Source organism: Symphalangus syndactylus, chromosome 14 (genome assembly GCF_028878055.3).
Source record: "Symphalangus syndactylus isolate Jambi chromosome 14, NHGRI_mSymSyn1-v2.1_pri, whole genome shotgun sequence".
Taxonomy (NCBI): Eukaryota; Metazoa; Chordata; class Mammalia; order Primates; family Hylobatidae; genus Symphalangus; species Symphalangus syndactylus.
Window position 1 is genome coordinate 25,009,206 of NC_072436.2, and position 14,316 is coordinate 25,023,521.

The 14,316-nt window shown below is 43.5% G+C and overlaps 1 protein-coding gene and 1 long non-coding RNA gene across 2 annotated transcripts; one reads left to right on the forward strand and one right to left on the reverse strand.

The window, feature by feature from the left end:
* The first annotated feature begins 912 nt into the window (after positions 1–912).
* LOC129463163 (uncharacterized protein C2orf78-like) lies at positions 913–13,905 on the forward strand. The gene is made up of 3 exons (XM_055243728.2): positions 913–1,086; positions 10,235–10,984; positions 11,825–13,905. Exons 1-3 carry the CDS (start codon positions 990–992, stop codon positions 13,747–13,749), a joined length of 2,772 nt encoding a protein of 923 aa, XP_055099703.1. The 5' UTR covers positions 913–989; the 3' UTR covers positions 13,750–13,905.
* LOC134732430 (uncharacterized) lies at positions 1,827–5,848 on the reverse strand. The gene is made up of 3 exons (XR_010115591.1): positions 5,207–5,848; positions 2,934–3,043; positions 1,827–1,941 (listed from the first exon to the last, which is right to left on the reverse strand). It is a non-coding gene; the product is annotated as an uncharacterized lncRNA (long non-coding RNA).
* Positions 13,906–14,316: the final 411 nt, after the last annotated feature.

Here is a 14,316-nt window from a genome sequence, read left to right on the forward strand (position 1 = left end):
CCACATCATCTCCTATAAGGGGCAGTCAACGAACTTTGCTGTTCAACCAAGTTACAAAAGAGGGTTCTTTAATCCCTTCCTTTGGCCCTTGAAAGCGGCAGTAGGGCTGGGCGCCGTGGCTCACCCCTGTAATCCCAGCACTTTGGGAGGCTGAGGCGGGCGGATCACGAGGTCAGGTGATCGAGACCATCCTGGCTAAAAGGGTGAAACCCTGTCTCTACTAAAAATACAAAAACTTACCTGGCTGAAGTAGCGGACACCTGTAGTCCCAGGTACTCAGGAGGCTGAGGCGGGAGAATGGCGAGAACCTGGGAGGTGGAGATTGCAGTGAGCCGAGATCACGCCACTGCCCTCCAGCCTGGGCGACAGAGCGAGATTCCATCTCAAAAAAAATAAAATTAAATTAAAAAGTAGCAGTAAATTCATTAATCAGATTAACTGAAATGGTTTCAGAACAACTGTAATTGCTCAACTTAGACGTCCCTTTCCTTTCTCCCCAAGGATATCGTGTATGTACTGTATAATCATAAATGCATACTATTATATGAAACATAACATTTAAAATATAAATGTTAATTATATTAGTGAACATTTATGAGAAACATTGAGATGATCTCCCTAACATGAGAGCCTGGGGGAAAGTGGGACTATCATGTCTGTCTGGTAGATTTCACCTCCCCAGAGGTGCTGTTACAGCTTTCCTACCACCTCTGCCAGCCAATCCTGTCTTGTTGGGAATCTGACCTCCCTATTGGCTATCGCAGAACTTTAAACCGACCACCTCTGCCAGCCAATCCTGTCTTGTTGAGAATCGGACCTCCCTATTGGCTATCACAGACCTTTAAACTGCCTGCTTTGTGACATCATTCTCCCACCTAACCTACCGCCACCTGGTACCAAGGGGCATCCTGGGTGTGGCCTGTAAATTTGTATCATCGCAAGTGGCCAGTGACCAGTAATCAGTTACCAGTGGCCTTCATACTGGACACATGCACTCGTTGGCGTCAGCCACCCAGACATCCGCTAGTATCGTCTCTTCTTCCTTTGTATCTGCAGTTGATGTTTCTTCTTCTCTGACCATGTCAGGTAAAGAAAGAAACTTTTAAAACGGTTTTCATGAGATTTCTTTGCCCCTAAATTTAGATTTCTTTCCCCCTATAGTCCCAAACAGCTTGGAATAACAGGGAAACTATTGAAGTACAAATCTGCAGACCTCGTTTCAGTTTTGGCTTTGACATTTACTGGCTGTGGGACTTTAGATAACTTTTCTTCTCTCACAAATTCTGTTTCCTCATCTGTTACATTAGGATAATAGATTGGTTATTCCCCCTGGCTCTTTTCTTTTCTAATACTGAGTCTTAAAGGGTAGACGTATAGAAAATGAAATCAGAGACTTTCTGAGAGTGTTCATTTCAAGCGAAACAGAGAAAAAACTGAAGTGGCCTAGAAAACTAGCAATATATTCTGAGATGTTTCATGTGGAATGGTCTCCCTCCACTAATATTTCAACTTTCCCATTTTAAATTTAGTGATGTTTAGTGATGTTTTAAATAATATTCAGCCAGGCACAGTGGCTCACACCTGTAATCTCAGCACTTTGGGAGGCCATCTCCCTCACTAATATTTCAACTTTACTATTTTAAATTTAGTGACGTTTACTGATGTGTAGTGATGTTTTTAATATTCAGTTGGGCGTGGTGTCCCATGCCTGCAGTCTCAACGCTTTGGGAGCCTGAGGTGGGAGGATCGCTTTGGGCCTAGGATTTCCCGGGCAGTCTGGGCAACATGGCAAGACCCCATCTCTACAAAAACTTTTTAAAACTCAGCCAGGGTTGGGGGTATGCCAGCTACTCAGGAGGCTGAGGTGGGAGGATCAGAGGACTGCTTGAGCCCAGGAGGTTGAGGCTGCAGTGAGTCATGTTCACACCACTGGACTTCAGCCTGGGTGACAAAGTGAGAATCTCTCACAAACAAACAAAGAAAAGTAATATTCACGTTTTGGACATTCCTATCTAAACTAGGTGGAAAGAGAAAACGGAGAGTTCTGGGTTATAAAGAGGCTGGTATTCTAGGGTAAGGAATTTGGTATTTTAATTAAAGCAGAAAGACAGGGTCCCCTCCTCTTCCCCTTGGGATATGCCAAGGAGAATGACAAAACGACTTTAAAAGAAAAAGATATATTTTAAATTTGGAAAAAAAAAAAAAAAAGCAGGAGGACAACAGAGTGAAATCTATTCAGAGTAGGGCAAAATGAAGTTGGTTTTAGCAAATGCTTAGATGAATGGACTAGGAAGGAAACAGGCTACAATACACATCCCTAGGAAAAGCAGCTTATCAGAAGTCATATTCAGTCACTTTTTTCTGCTGCCTTTTTGAACATAGATGACACTTGACAGTTTTTAATATAAACATTTCAAAAATATGTTTTAGAGGCCGGGCACGGTGGCTTATGCCTGTAATCCCAGCACTGTGGGAGGCCGAGGTGGGCTGATCACCTGAGGTCAGGAGTGTGAACAAGCCTGACCAACATGGAGAAACCCCATCTCTACTAAAAATACAATATTAGCTGGGCGGTGGTGGCACATGCCTGTAATCCCAGCTACTTGGGAGGCTGAAGAAGGAGAATCACTTGAACCCGGGAGGCGAAGGGTGCAGTGAGCCAAGATTGCACCATTGCACTCCAGCCTCGGCAATCAGAGCGAAACTCCGCTTCAAAAAGAAAAAACAAGGAAGAAAGAAATATGTTTTAGAAATGATGCTTCCAGGCGGGGTGCGGTGGCTCACGCCTGGAATCATGGCACTTTGCGAGGCTGAGGCAGGCAGACTGCCTGAGGTCAGGAGTTGGAGACCAGCCTAGACAACATGGTGAAACCCCATTTCTACTAAAAATATAAGAATTAGCTGGGTGTGGTGGCATGCACCTGTAATCCTACCTACTTGGGAGGCTCAGGCATGAGAATTGCTTGAACCGGGGAGGCGCATGATGCAGTGAGCCGAGATCGTGCCACTGCCCTTCAACCTCGGCGACAGAGCGAGACTCCATCTAAAGACAAACAAATAAACAAATGATCAATGCAGGTATCTCTAAAAGCTTACCACCAAGGAAAATGATTATATCCATAGATTTCCTCCACCAAACCAGCTTAGTCCACACGTAAATCATTAGCAACTCAGCCCTAACTCATTTTATCACAGTTACAAGAGAAGTTAGTGAGAAAAGCACTAACTAGGAAAATGAAAACCAAAGCAATCCAGGTCAACTTGGGCTCACTGCAGACATCTGGTCCTTATGCTTGGGCACACAGCACAACTCACAACAGTGCCTTTTTCACAGACCCCTCTTTAATTTCCTCCACAAAACCCATCAGGTCACCATAGTTCATGATGTTTCAAAATAAACAACCATCATGAGAAAAACATGCAGTATGTCTTACAATGTTGTATTCCTTAAAAATATGACAAGGAAAAAACATGTAGAAAAACCAGAGCATTTAAAAGCAATCTACAGGCCGGGTATGGTGGCTCACGCCTGTAATCCCAGCACTTTGCGAGGCTGAGGCGGAAGATCACCTGAGGTCAGGAGTTTGAGACCAGCCTGGCCAACATGGTGAAACATTGTCCTCACTGAAAATACAAAAATTAGCCGGGGATGGTGGCGGGCGCCCGTAATCCCAGCTACTCGGGAGGCTGAGGCAGGAGAATCACTTGGACCTGGGAGGCAGAGTTTGCAGTGAGCCGAGATCGTGCCACTGCACTCCAGCCTGGGCAAAAGAGTGAAATTCTGTCTCACTCTTATAAATAAAATAAAATTAATAAAACAAAAGCAATTTACATTCTACAGACATACTAGTGAATGACATAAATGAGCTAATATGGTATAAAACAAAATCGAAAAAATACATTATGATTATTTTCTTCAGTGTACAGAAGTCATGGAAGTGTTGGACTATCTAGCTACATAAAAAATATTGGGCCGGGCACAGTGGCTCACGCCTGTAATCCCAGCACTTGGGGAGGCCGACGCGGGCAAATCACAAGGTCAGGAGACCATCCTGGCTAACACGGTGAAACCCTGTCTCTACTAAAAATACAAAAATTTAGCCGGGCATGGTGGAGTACCTGTAATCCCAGGTACTCAGGAGGCTGAGGCAGGAGAATGGCGTGAACCTGGTAAGCAAAGCTTGAAGTGAGCAGAGACAGGCCGCTGCCCTGCAGCCTGGGCGACAGAAAGAGACTCTCTCTCAAAAAAAAAAAAAAAAAAAGAAAGAAAAAAATTTAATTGTCTATTCCGTTAATACAAAATAGGTATGTCCAATTGTTTGTTACAGAAACCAAAAAATCCACACAAATCTCTTTTTTCCTATACCCTCACCTTGCCTGTTTCCTATTCTCCACTAAATGTTTTAACTCTTCATTTTCCCTGGCCCTTGCACCCAAGCATGGCTGACAGGAAGTCCTAAAGGCCCAAGATTCTAGAGTGGCTGTTTGCAAGGGAGAGGAGGCTATCAGTAACTGCCACACTGGATCCTCTTATGTGAGAAGAAAGAAGGTATCTTGAATGCCTCTCACGTATAAAAGGGCAGGATGGCAGGGTGTCTGTGTGGCCAAAGGAGCCAGAGGTAGCAAACTGCGGGCAAAAGAATTGTGACCAAAGGCTAGAATAGGGAAGGTCTGCAGGCAGCCTTGTCTTCTACCTCTCTGGTGTTTGCCTCTCATGAGCAGAGTCCGTTTTCCAAACATCGGGACACTGAAAGAAGACTCCTGCTCTGAAAGTTGACAAGAAGGAATATCCACGAATGTAAAAATGCAAGATCAAGGCTTGGCCCAGAAACAATGCCTAAAATCAAGGGGTAAAAAAAGGAGAGCAGAAGAGAGATCCAAGTCCAACCTGGCCCAGCCCAAGAAGGTAGCATTTGAGGAGAGGAAACTAAAAGAGAAGAGCCTTGGACCACATCATCTCCTATAAGGGGCAGTCAACGAACTTTGCTGTTCAACCAAGTTACAAAAGAGGGTTCTTTAATCCCTTCCTTTGGCCCTTGAAAGTGGCAGTAGGGCTGGGTGCCGTGGCTCACCCCTGTCATCCCAGCACTTTGGGAGGCTGAGGCGGGCGGATCACGATGTCAGGTGATCGAGACCACCCTGGCTAAAAGGGTGAAACCGTCTCTACTAAAAATACAAAAACTTAGCTGGCTGAAGTAGCGGGCACCTGTAGTCCCAGCTACTCAGGAGGCTGAGGCGGGAGAATGGCGTGAACCTGGGAGGTGGAGCTTGCAGTGAGCCGAGATCACGCCACTGCCCTCCAGGCTGGGTGACAGAGCGAGATTCCATCTCAAAAAACATTAAATTAAATTAAAAAGCAGCAGTAAATTCATTAATCAGATTCACTGAAATGGTTTCAGAACAACTATAATTGCTCAACTTAGACGTCCCTTTCCTTTCTCTCCAAGGATATCGTGTATGTACTGTATAATCATAAATGCATGCTATTATATAATATGAAACATAACGTATAAAATATAAATGTTAGTTAATTATATTAATGAACATTTATCAGAAACATTGACATGATCTCCCTAACATGAGAGCCTGGGGGAAAGTGGGACTATCATGTCTGTCTGGTAGATTTCACCTCCCCAGAGGTGCTGTTACAGCTTTCCTACCACCTCTGCCAGCCAATCCTGTCTTGTTGGGAATCTGACCTCCCTATTGGCTATCCCAGACCTTTAAACCGACCACCTCTGCCAGCCAATCCTGTCTTGTTGAGAATCGGACCTCCCTATTGGCTATCGCAGACCTTTAAACTGCCTGCTTTGTGACATCATTCTCCCACCTAACCTACCGCCACCTGGTACCAAGGGGCATCCTGGGTGTGGCCTGTAAACTTGTATCATCGCAAGTGGCCAGTGACCAGTAATCAGTTACCAGTGGCCTTCATACTGGACACATGCACTCGTTGGCGTCAGCCACCCAGACATCCACTAGTATCGTCGCTTCTTCCCTTGTATCTGCAGTTGATGTTTCTTCTTCTCTGACCATGTCAGGTAAAGAAAGAAACTTTTTAAAACGGTTTTCATGAGATTTCTTTGCCCCTAAATTTAGATTTCTTTCCCCCTATAGTCCCAAACAGCTTGGAATAACAGGGAAACTATTGAAGTAGAAATCTGCAGACCTCGTTTCAGTTTTGGCTTTGACATTTACTGGCTGTGTGACTTTAGATAACTTTTCTTCTCTCACAAATTCTGTTTCCTCATCTGTTACATTAGGATAATAGATTGGTTATTCCCCCTGGCTCTTTTCTTTTCTAATACTGAGTCTTAAAGGGTAGACGTATAGAAAATGAAATCAGAGACTTTCTGAGAGTGTTCATTTCACCCAAAACAGAGAAAAAACCGAAGTGGCCTAGAAAACTAGCAATATATTCTGAGATGTTTCATGTGGAATGGTCTCCCTCCACTAATATTTCAACTTTCCCATTTTAAATTTAGTGATGTTTAGTGATGTTTTAAATAATATTCAGCCAGGCACAGTGGCTCACACCTGTAATCTCAGCACTTTGGGAGGCCATCTCCCTCACTAATATTTCAACTTTACTATTTTAAATTTAGTGACGTTTACTGATGTGTAGTGAGGTTTTTAATATTCAGTTGGGCGTGGTATCCCATGCCTGCGGTCTCAATGCTTTGGGAACCTGAGGTGGGAGGATCGCTTTGGGCCTAGGATTTCCCGGGCAGTCTGGGCAACATGGCAAGACCCCATCTCTACAAAAACTTTTTAAAACTCAGCCAGGGTTGGGGGTATGTCAGCTACTCCGGAGGCTGAGGTGGGAGGATCAGAGGACTGCTTGAGCCCAGGAGGTTGAGGCTGCAGTGAGTCGTGTTCACACCACTGGACTTCAGCCTGAGTGACAAAGTGAAACCCTGTCACAAACAAACAAACAAACAAAGAAAAGTAATACTCACGTTTTGGACATTCCTATCTAAACTAGGTGGAAAGAGAAAATGGAGAGTACTGGGTCATAAGGAGGCAGGTATTCTAGAGTAAGGAATTTGGTAGTTTAATTAAAGCAGAAAACAGGATCCCCTCCTCTTCCCTTGGGATATGCCCTGGAGAATGACGAAATGATTTTAAAAGAGAAAAATATATTTTAAATTTGAAAAAAAAAGAAGCATAAGGAAAAAAAGAAGCATAAGGACAACAGAGTGAAATCTATTCAGAGTAGGGCAAATGAAGTTGGTTTTAGCAAATGCTTAGATCGATGGACTAGGAAGGAAACAGGCTAGAATACAGTATCCCTAGGAAAAGCAGCTTATCAGAAGTCACATGCAGTTACTTTTTTCCGTTGCCTTTTTGAACATAGATGACACTTGACAGTTTTTAACGTAATCATTTTAGAAATATGCTTTAGAGGCCAGGCAAGATGACTCACACCTGTAATCCCAGCACTGTGGGAGGCCGAGGTGGGCTGATCACCTGAGGTCATTTCGAGACCAGCCTGACCAACATGGAGAAACCCTGTCTCTACTAAAAATACAAAATTAGCCGGGCATGTTGGCACCTGCCTGTAATCCCAGCTACTTGGGAGGCTGAGGCAGGAGAACCATTTGAACCTGGGAGGTGTAGGTTGCAGTGAGCCTAGATCATGCCATTGCACTCCAGCATGGGCAACAAGAGCAAAACTCTGTCTCAAAAAGAATATATATATTTTATATATATATACATGTATATTTTATATATATATGTTCATAGAAATGATGCCTCCAGGCCGAGCCCGGTGGCTCACACCTATAATCCCAGCATTTTGGGAGGCTGAGGTGGGTGGATCACCTGAGGTCAGGAGTTCGAGATCAGCCTGGACAACATGGTGAAACCCCATCTCTACTAAAAATACAAAAATTAGCTGGGTGTGGTGACAGGCGCCTGTAATCCCAGCTACTCAGGAGGCTTAGGGAGGAGAATCTCTGGAATCTGGGAGGCAGAGGTTGCAGTGAGCCGAGATCTTGCCACTGCACTCCAGTCTGTATGACAGAGCAAGACTCCATCTCAAAAGAAAAGAAAAGAAATGATGCTTCCTACAAACAAGAAACTAATAAGTGGTTACCTAGAGAGCTGCAGGACATGTAGTTTGCAGTGTCCTGTTTCTAATTTTGAAATTATATGGATGTTTCTCCTATTAACAATAAAATTTTCTGAAAAAAGAATATCGTTATTTGCATCAGAAGAACAATACCTTTGTGTGAAAAGTAGATTTCAAGTAAAAGCTGCTTTTTTTATCTTAATACTTTCTTCCAAAAACAGAGTACATACTGATTTACAATGGGCTGCTTTTAGACCTAAGAATAAAAAGTCAAGCCACATATCAGCCACATATCTCTAATTCCATATCTATCTAAGCCAAATTTTCTGGAGTCCTTTGAATTTTCCTACATTCAAAACATTTTTCAATTGGATTCTTGCGTTTTTTTTTAAGCTATGGGGATGTCACTTTCCTGGATGTTGGAGATGATTATAATCTCGGTTTTGAGGATAAATATTAAAGCTCTCATGATACTTTTTAAGGGTTCTTTTCTGCTTGTTATGTGGCTATAATAATTTAAATATTATACTAGGATTAATACCTGTCATTTGCTGCGTAATATTCATAGAAATATGAATGAGCATAATAATGGAATTCCTTTACACTTATTTTTTGCATTCTATTTTGTACCAGTTTTTATTGAAATATGTACCCACATATATTATGGCTATTTTACATTCACATTTACTGCAGTTTTCTGCTTGTTACACACTTTTTGCTGATACAGTTTCTCTGTCTATATATGTTGGTCAGAAATTCATTCTATTATGGGCTGTTTCTTGGTTAATAGTATTCACTAGGAAAGAGTAGATACTATTCAGTTCCTAATGTTGCATGTATGGCAACAGCTTTAGTTAGTAATTTGCTATGTTTTGATGCTAGCTACATACCCCAATTTTCATTAATATCTATATATTGTTTTAGTTCCATGATTTTATTCTTTATTTTGTCTGTTTTTTCAGAACTTACTATGTCTTCCTCATTATAAGTCATATGTAATCTATCACTTTTATTCATGTATGAATTATCACTGTTATTATTTTGTAACTTCTTTATAGACAAGCAGCCTGAAGCTCAGAGTTTAACTAGACTTTTTCTTTCAAACAGCATTTCTTGGCCGGGCGTTGTGGCTCACGCCTGTAATCCCAGCACTTTGGGAGACCGAGGCAGGCAGATAGTCTGATGTCAGGAGTTCCAGACCAGCCTGGTAAACGTGGCAAAACCCCGTCTCTATTAAAAATGCAAAAAATTAGCCAGGCAGAGTGGCATGCGCCTATAATCCCAGCTACTCAGGAGGCTGAGGCATGAGAATTGCTTGAGCCCAGGAGGCGGAGGTTGCAGTGAGCTGAGATCAAGCCACTGCACTCCAGCCTGAGTGACAGAGTAAGACTCTGTCTCAATAAAATAAAATTTAAAAAAAGAAAAAAAAAACGCATTTCTATCAGGTAGTTATTTTGACTTATGATAAAAAGCCAGGCTTGAAGAGAGCAATGAATGACCTTTTAGATTTACCAATGGCCTAGGTTAAATATAAACGCTAGGACATATCATAAGACCTGCAGAAGCAAAATGTGACACTAGGGATTATAAAGGTAATAGCAGTACTATATTCCAGTAGACCAAAAAAATGCCATATTAAAAGTTCTAATTTCCTGGTTTCTGGTCTATGCTCAGAGAAAAGACTCCTGGCAAGGAAGTCAGGTTCTGTAACCTGGTAAAGATATTAACATAATGGTAAAACTTAAACAGGTCAATCTGACCTCTCAGACTCATAAAATGAAATGTTAGAACTTCTCTAAGGACCTCCTAGTTCTAAAATGCTCCAATTCTAGGAAATAGTTTGAGTCTATACTAGCCCAGATTCAAGGGATAGATAGAGAAGGGAGAAGGTTGCTTCTAGCCTAGGAAATAATATACGAAACCAGACCACTTGGGTCTTCACATCTGTGTCCAAGTTGAACACAAAGACAGTTCATCAGAAGAGGACCAAACTGCTTCAGCACTCGAGGCCATCATAAACTGTTTGGCTTTTGGTATCTCAGTGAGTATTGGTATTAGAGGCTTCCTGATTGCAACAACCTTAAGATAATGCTGTTCTTCAAATAAGGTGAGAATTTTTCAATCTGATTGGTTTTTTCATCTCTCTCTTGTTACCTACAGAAGATTTCCAAAATACATCTTTACCTGGAACTGCAAATTCTCTGCAGCTCTCTCTTCCTGTGGTGAACAATGCAGCTTTCTTGACAGGAAGCATCTCCAACTTCTCCAGAGCCTCTGCTCCAGCCATCAGCTCAGCATGGCTACAGCCATCAGCCTCTGGCACCCCCTTCCAGCCACTCATGGGCAGTGCCTACCTTTACCAACATTCTAGCACAACTATGTTGTCTGGGGTTACTGGCCAGAGCCATATCTGTACTTCAGCTGCCTCTTATCCAGGCGTTTTTGAGTGCGATAGTATAGCAAGCACAGTAAAGAAGTCATCCTCACTCAGGGACTTCACCATGACTGCCATTGATCAGAACACAGCTGTCTCTTCCATGTCTATGACAGCCCAGTATGGTAAAACTTCAGATACCAATACTGTGGTCCTTCTGTATCCATCACTATCTGCCAGCCTTGTTCAGGGGACACTAACTCAAATTCCAAATCAGCAGGGCCATAACCTGTCACTTCCCTACCAGATAGGAAGCCAGGTCTATTACCATAATCAAGGCACAATGGGGTCTCCACTATCCTGCCTGCAATCCTATGGCTCTGTGTCATACACAGGATATAGGGCTTCTGCCCATCAACCAGAAATGGTGATGGTGCTCAAGGAGGTTCAGCCCACAAATGTCCTACCACCAGCCTCTACTTCTGGGATGTATTACTCTGTGTCTGCTCAACCCATCACAGAAACCGGCGTTCAAGGTGAGTACAAGCATCAAGAAAGGAGAGGGATAATGTCAGCACTGAAAAGGAGGGTCAAATCTGTAGCTGAGTGGTGAGTCCATGGATAGGTAGAATTTAAGTCCTGAGACTTCAACCACTATTCTTGGGCAGTGCTCTCCGTTTTCAGACTCTATATAAGAACACCTTATAAGTGGGAAAGTGGAACATTATAATGGCCATCTATGCTACATGTAAGAGAGTCGCAAGAGCATACTGACGGATACACTTTTTAGTGCCCTGGCTGATCACTTCCCCCGCACTACCACGCTGTAATGTCTTTCCTTAATCTGTTACTTTAGTCTCTTTGGAAGGCACTTCAGAACTCTTATTTTGGCAGTGACATTTTGATTTTCCTTATCTTACAATAGGATTTAAGACCTTGTGTTCAGAGATCCTCTCCAAAACAAACAGGCTCAGAATCTGTGCTTGCTTATCTATTTCATGAGGAAGGGCTCCACTCTCTACCCTAGTCCATGGTGTAAAGTGTTCTTATTCTCTCAGGAGAGTGGAGAGAATTGAAAGGACCCTGTAAGAATGTGAGGCTTTATAAAACATCTCCTATTTAAAAAATCACTTTCACTTTTTGACTTACAACAACCCTATGAAATACAAAGAAAACCAAGAAACAATCACATCAAATGATAACCAGTAAGAGAACAGTCACTGTCAGTCTCCTAATACAGGGTCTTGTCCATGGTCCTTAAGAAGACCTAGTAGAAATGCCTTGCCCATGTTGGAAAGGTATCCGATCGCTGCATTGGTGTACAGGGGGAGCATATCACTTACCAGGGACTGACTTCTTCCTTGATTCCTTTGTAGTGATGGAAACTTCCCTGGGGATGGATACTTCCCTGAGATTGCAATCTCCAAGCCAGATATTTTGTCTGCCACAAACTCCAGAATTCTCCAAGTCCTTCAGTAGCAGAAATACCCAGACACTTGAGAGTAACCCATCACCTGAGCTTGTGGACATTTCAATTATAACTCCAGTCCAGAGTCCTACTAATCTCTTGACACTGTCTCCAGCTCCAAGCCAGGAAAAAAATGAGAATGAGAATTTTGACGAGATTAAAACCAACCTTTCAAAGCCGCTAGATGTCTACCAGATCCTAATAGGAAATCAAGATCCTCCACTACCTCTTTTAGAAATCCCTGATAGTCACCCGCTTCTGGGCTGCATTGATCCTCTTGGCCAAGAGGACCAGCCTGGTTCTGAAAATGCCAATCTGAGAAATAACAGCCTGAGTCTTGAGGACCAAGGGATATTTGAAAATGGGATTGAGTCTAGCAGTCATTTGGCAGACATCACTACATGGGTGGAGAATACTTATCTCCCCCCGATCTTCAGTTCCTTACAAGATCTTGACCAACCCGAAGTTCCCTCGGCAAAGAAAGCCAAAGATACCAGTGCCATCAAGGTAAATCAGGTGCAGGAAAAGTCATATGTCATAAAGGGTCACTCTGATCAAGTCAGGAAGAACAAGCATAAAGCTTCCGAGCCTATCCAGGGTGCTCCCAAGGCCAAAATCCAGCCAAAGAACCCAGAGTTCCCATTAGAGGGAGAAGTGGTTGTTTGCAGTGCTACAGTCAGTGACAACGCTTCTGTGAACAAGGCCAAGCATTCTAGCAACAAACCTCACAAAGCTGCATCCAGCAGGATCAGCAAAACTAAGAGCCATGGGCAGGGAGAGACCAAAGAGAACAGAAAGAACAGCTCCAAGAAATCTGAAGAGAGAAAGCAGTCAGGGAACAAAGTCAAGGTAGAAGAGAAGCAAACCATTCCCCATAGGAAACGGAAGAAAAATCAACCTCAGCTTAGCCAAGAGACCTTTAAAAAGCCCCGAAGCTCCCTAGGCACGCACCTGCTAGAGTCCGTGCAAGTTTTCCATGCACTCGGGAAAAAGATCGATAAGAAAACTGGATTCTCTTCCTCCAGGATCCCGGGAAGCTCAAGCAACACCCAAAACCGCCAGCCATTCCCAGCTCTCAAACCATGGCTGGATACCCGACGTGAGGGTAAAGGCCCGGAGAAACTTCAGGTCAAGGCCCAGAAACTAGATGGTAGTGCTGAAAAAGAGTGTCCATCTCCATCCCATTCTGAGTTGCCACCACCTGGGAAGGTCAAGTTGATACCTTTGCCCTTTCTGACCCTGGACAAACCTCAAGCTCAACCTGTTTCTCGGCGGCCAAACCGTCTGGCCTCACGTAGGCCTGCTGTGGCTTACCGTGCTCAACCTGATTCTACTAACTCAGCTAAATCAACTGCAGTCAATCCATCCCAACCAGCTCCTACCAACACATCTTTGACAGGTCCTGCCACACCGGCTCAGCCAATTTCAACCAAAGCAACCCAACCCAGTTCAGCCAACCCTACCCAGCCTACTGTCCCTCAATCTGCTGCTTCTAGGCCATCACCCTACAAAACATCATCTTGTTCTTCTCTGCAGCGGGAGCCTGTTTCCACTGCTGTGACCAGTCTCCGGTCACTGCCCAAGCCTCAAAATCGATTTCTAATCCAAGACTTCAGCCTCCAACCCCGTCCATGGAGGAAATCCACTGTTCCTGAGCCAGTAATGTCAATGCCCATCACAGAAGAGCAGAGGCCAGAGCGTGAGGCCATGAAGAGAAAGGCTCAACAAGGGCGTGAGAATGCTGCCAAATACACCTCTTTGGGGAAGGTGCAGTTTCTCGTTGAAAGAGAAAGAGATATGGAAATTGCTCAATACTATGGCTACACAATCTAAGAGCTGAGATTGTTGGTTTTACTTTGGATACCGCTGGTTTTCCACATACATAGATAGATACTAATTTATTTATTCTGATATATTTTTAAAACATAATAAAGAAATGTAATAGAATTGATTAATAGATAAGTAATAAAAAGGCCTTTTGAGTTTTGAGAGGCTGTTGACTGTGGGTTTTCTTTGGTGGGGGTGGGGATCAAAGGCTGCATTAGAAAGAAGGAACTATAGCCGGGCGTGGTGGCTCATGCCTATAATCCCAACACTTTGGGAGGCCGAGGTGGGTGGATCACCTGAGGTCAGTAGTTGGAGACCAGCCTGGCCAACATGGTGAAACTACAAATACAAACTAAACAACTAAAAATACAAAAAATTAGCTGGGTGTAGTGGTGGGTACCTGTAATCCCAGCTTCTCAGGAGGCTGAGGCAGGAGAATCGCTCGAACCCGGGAGGTGGAGCTCGAAGCGAGCCGAGATCCTGCCACTGCACTCCAGCCTGGACAACAGAGTGACACTCTGTCTCAAAAAAAAAAGGAACAAAAAGTTGGATGGGAGAATAGACAGAAAGGGA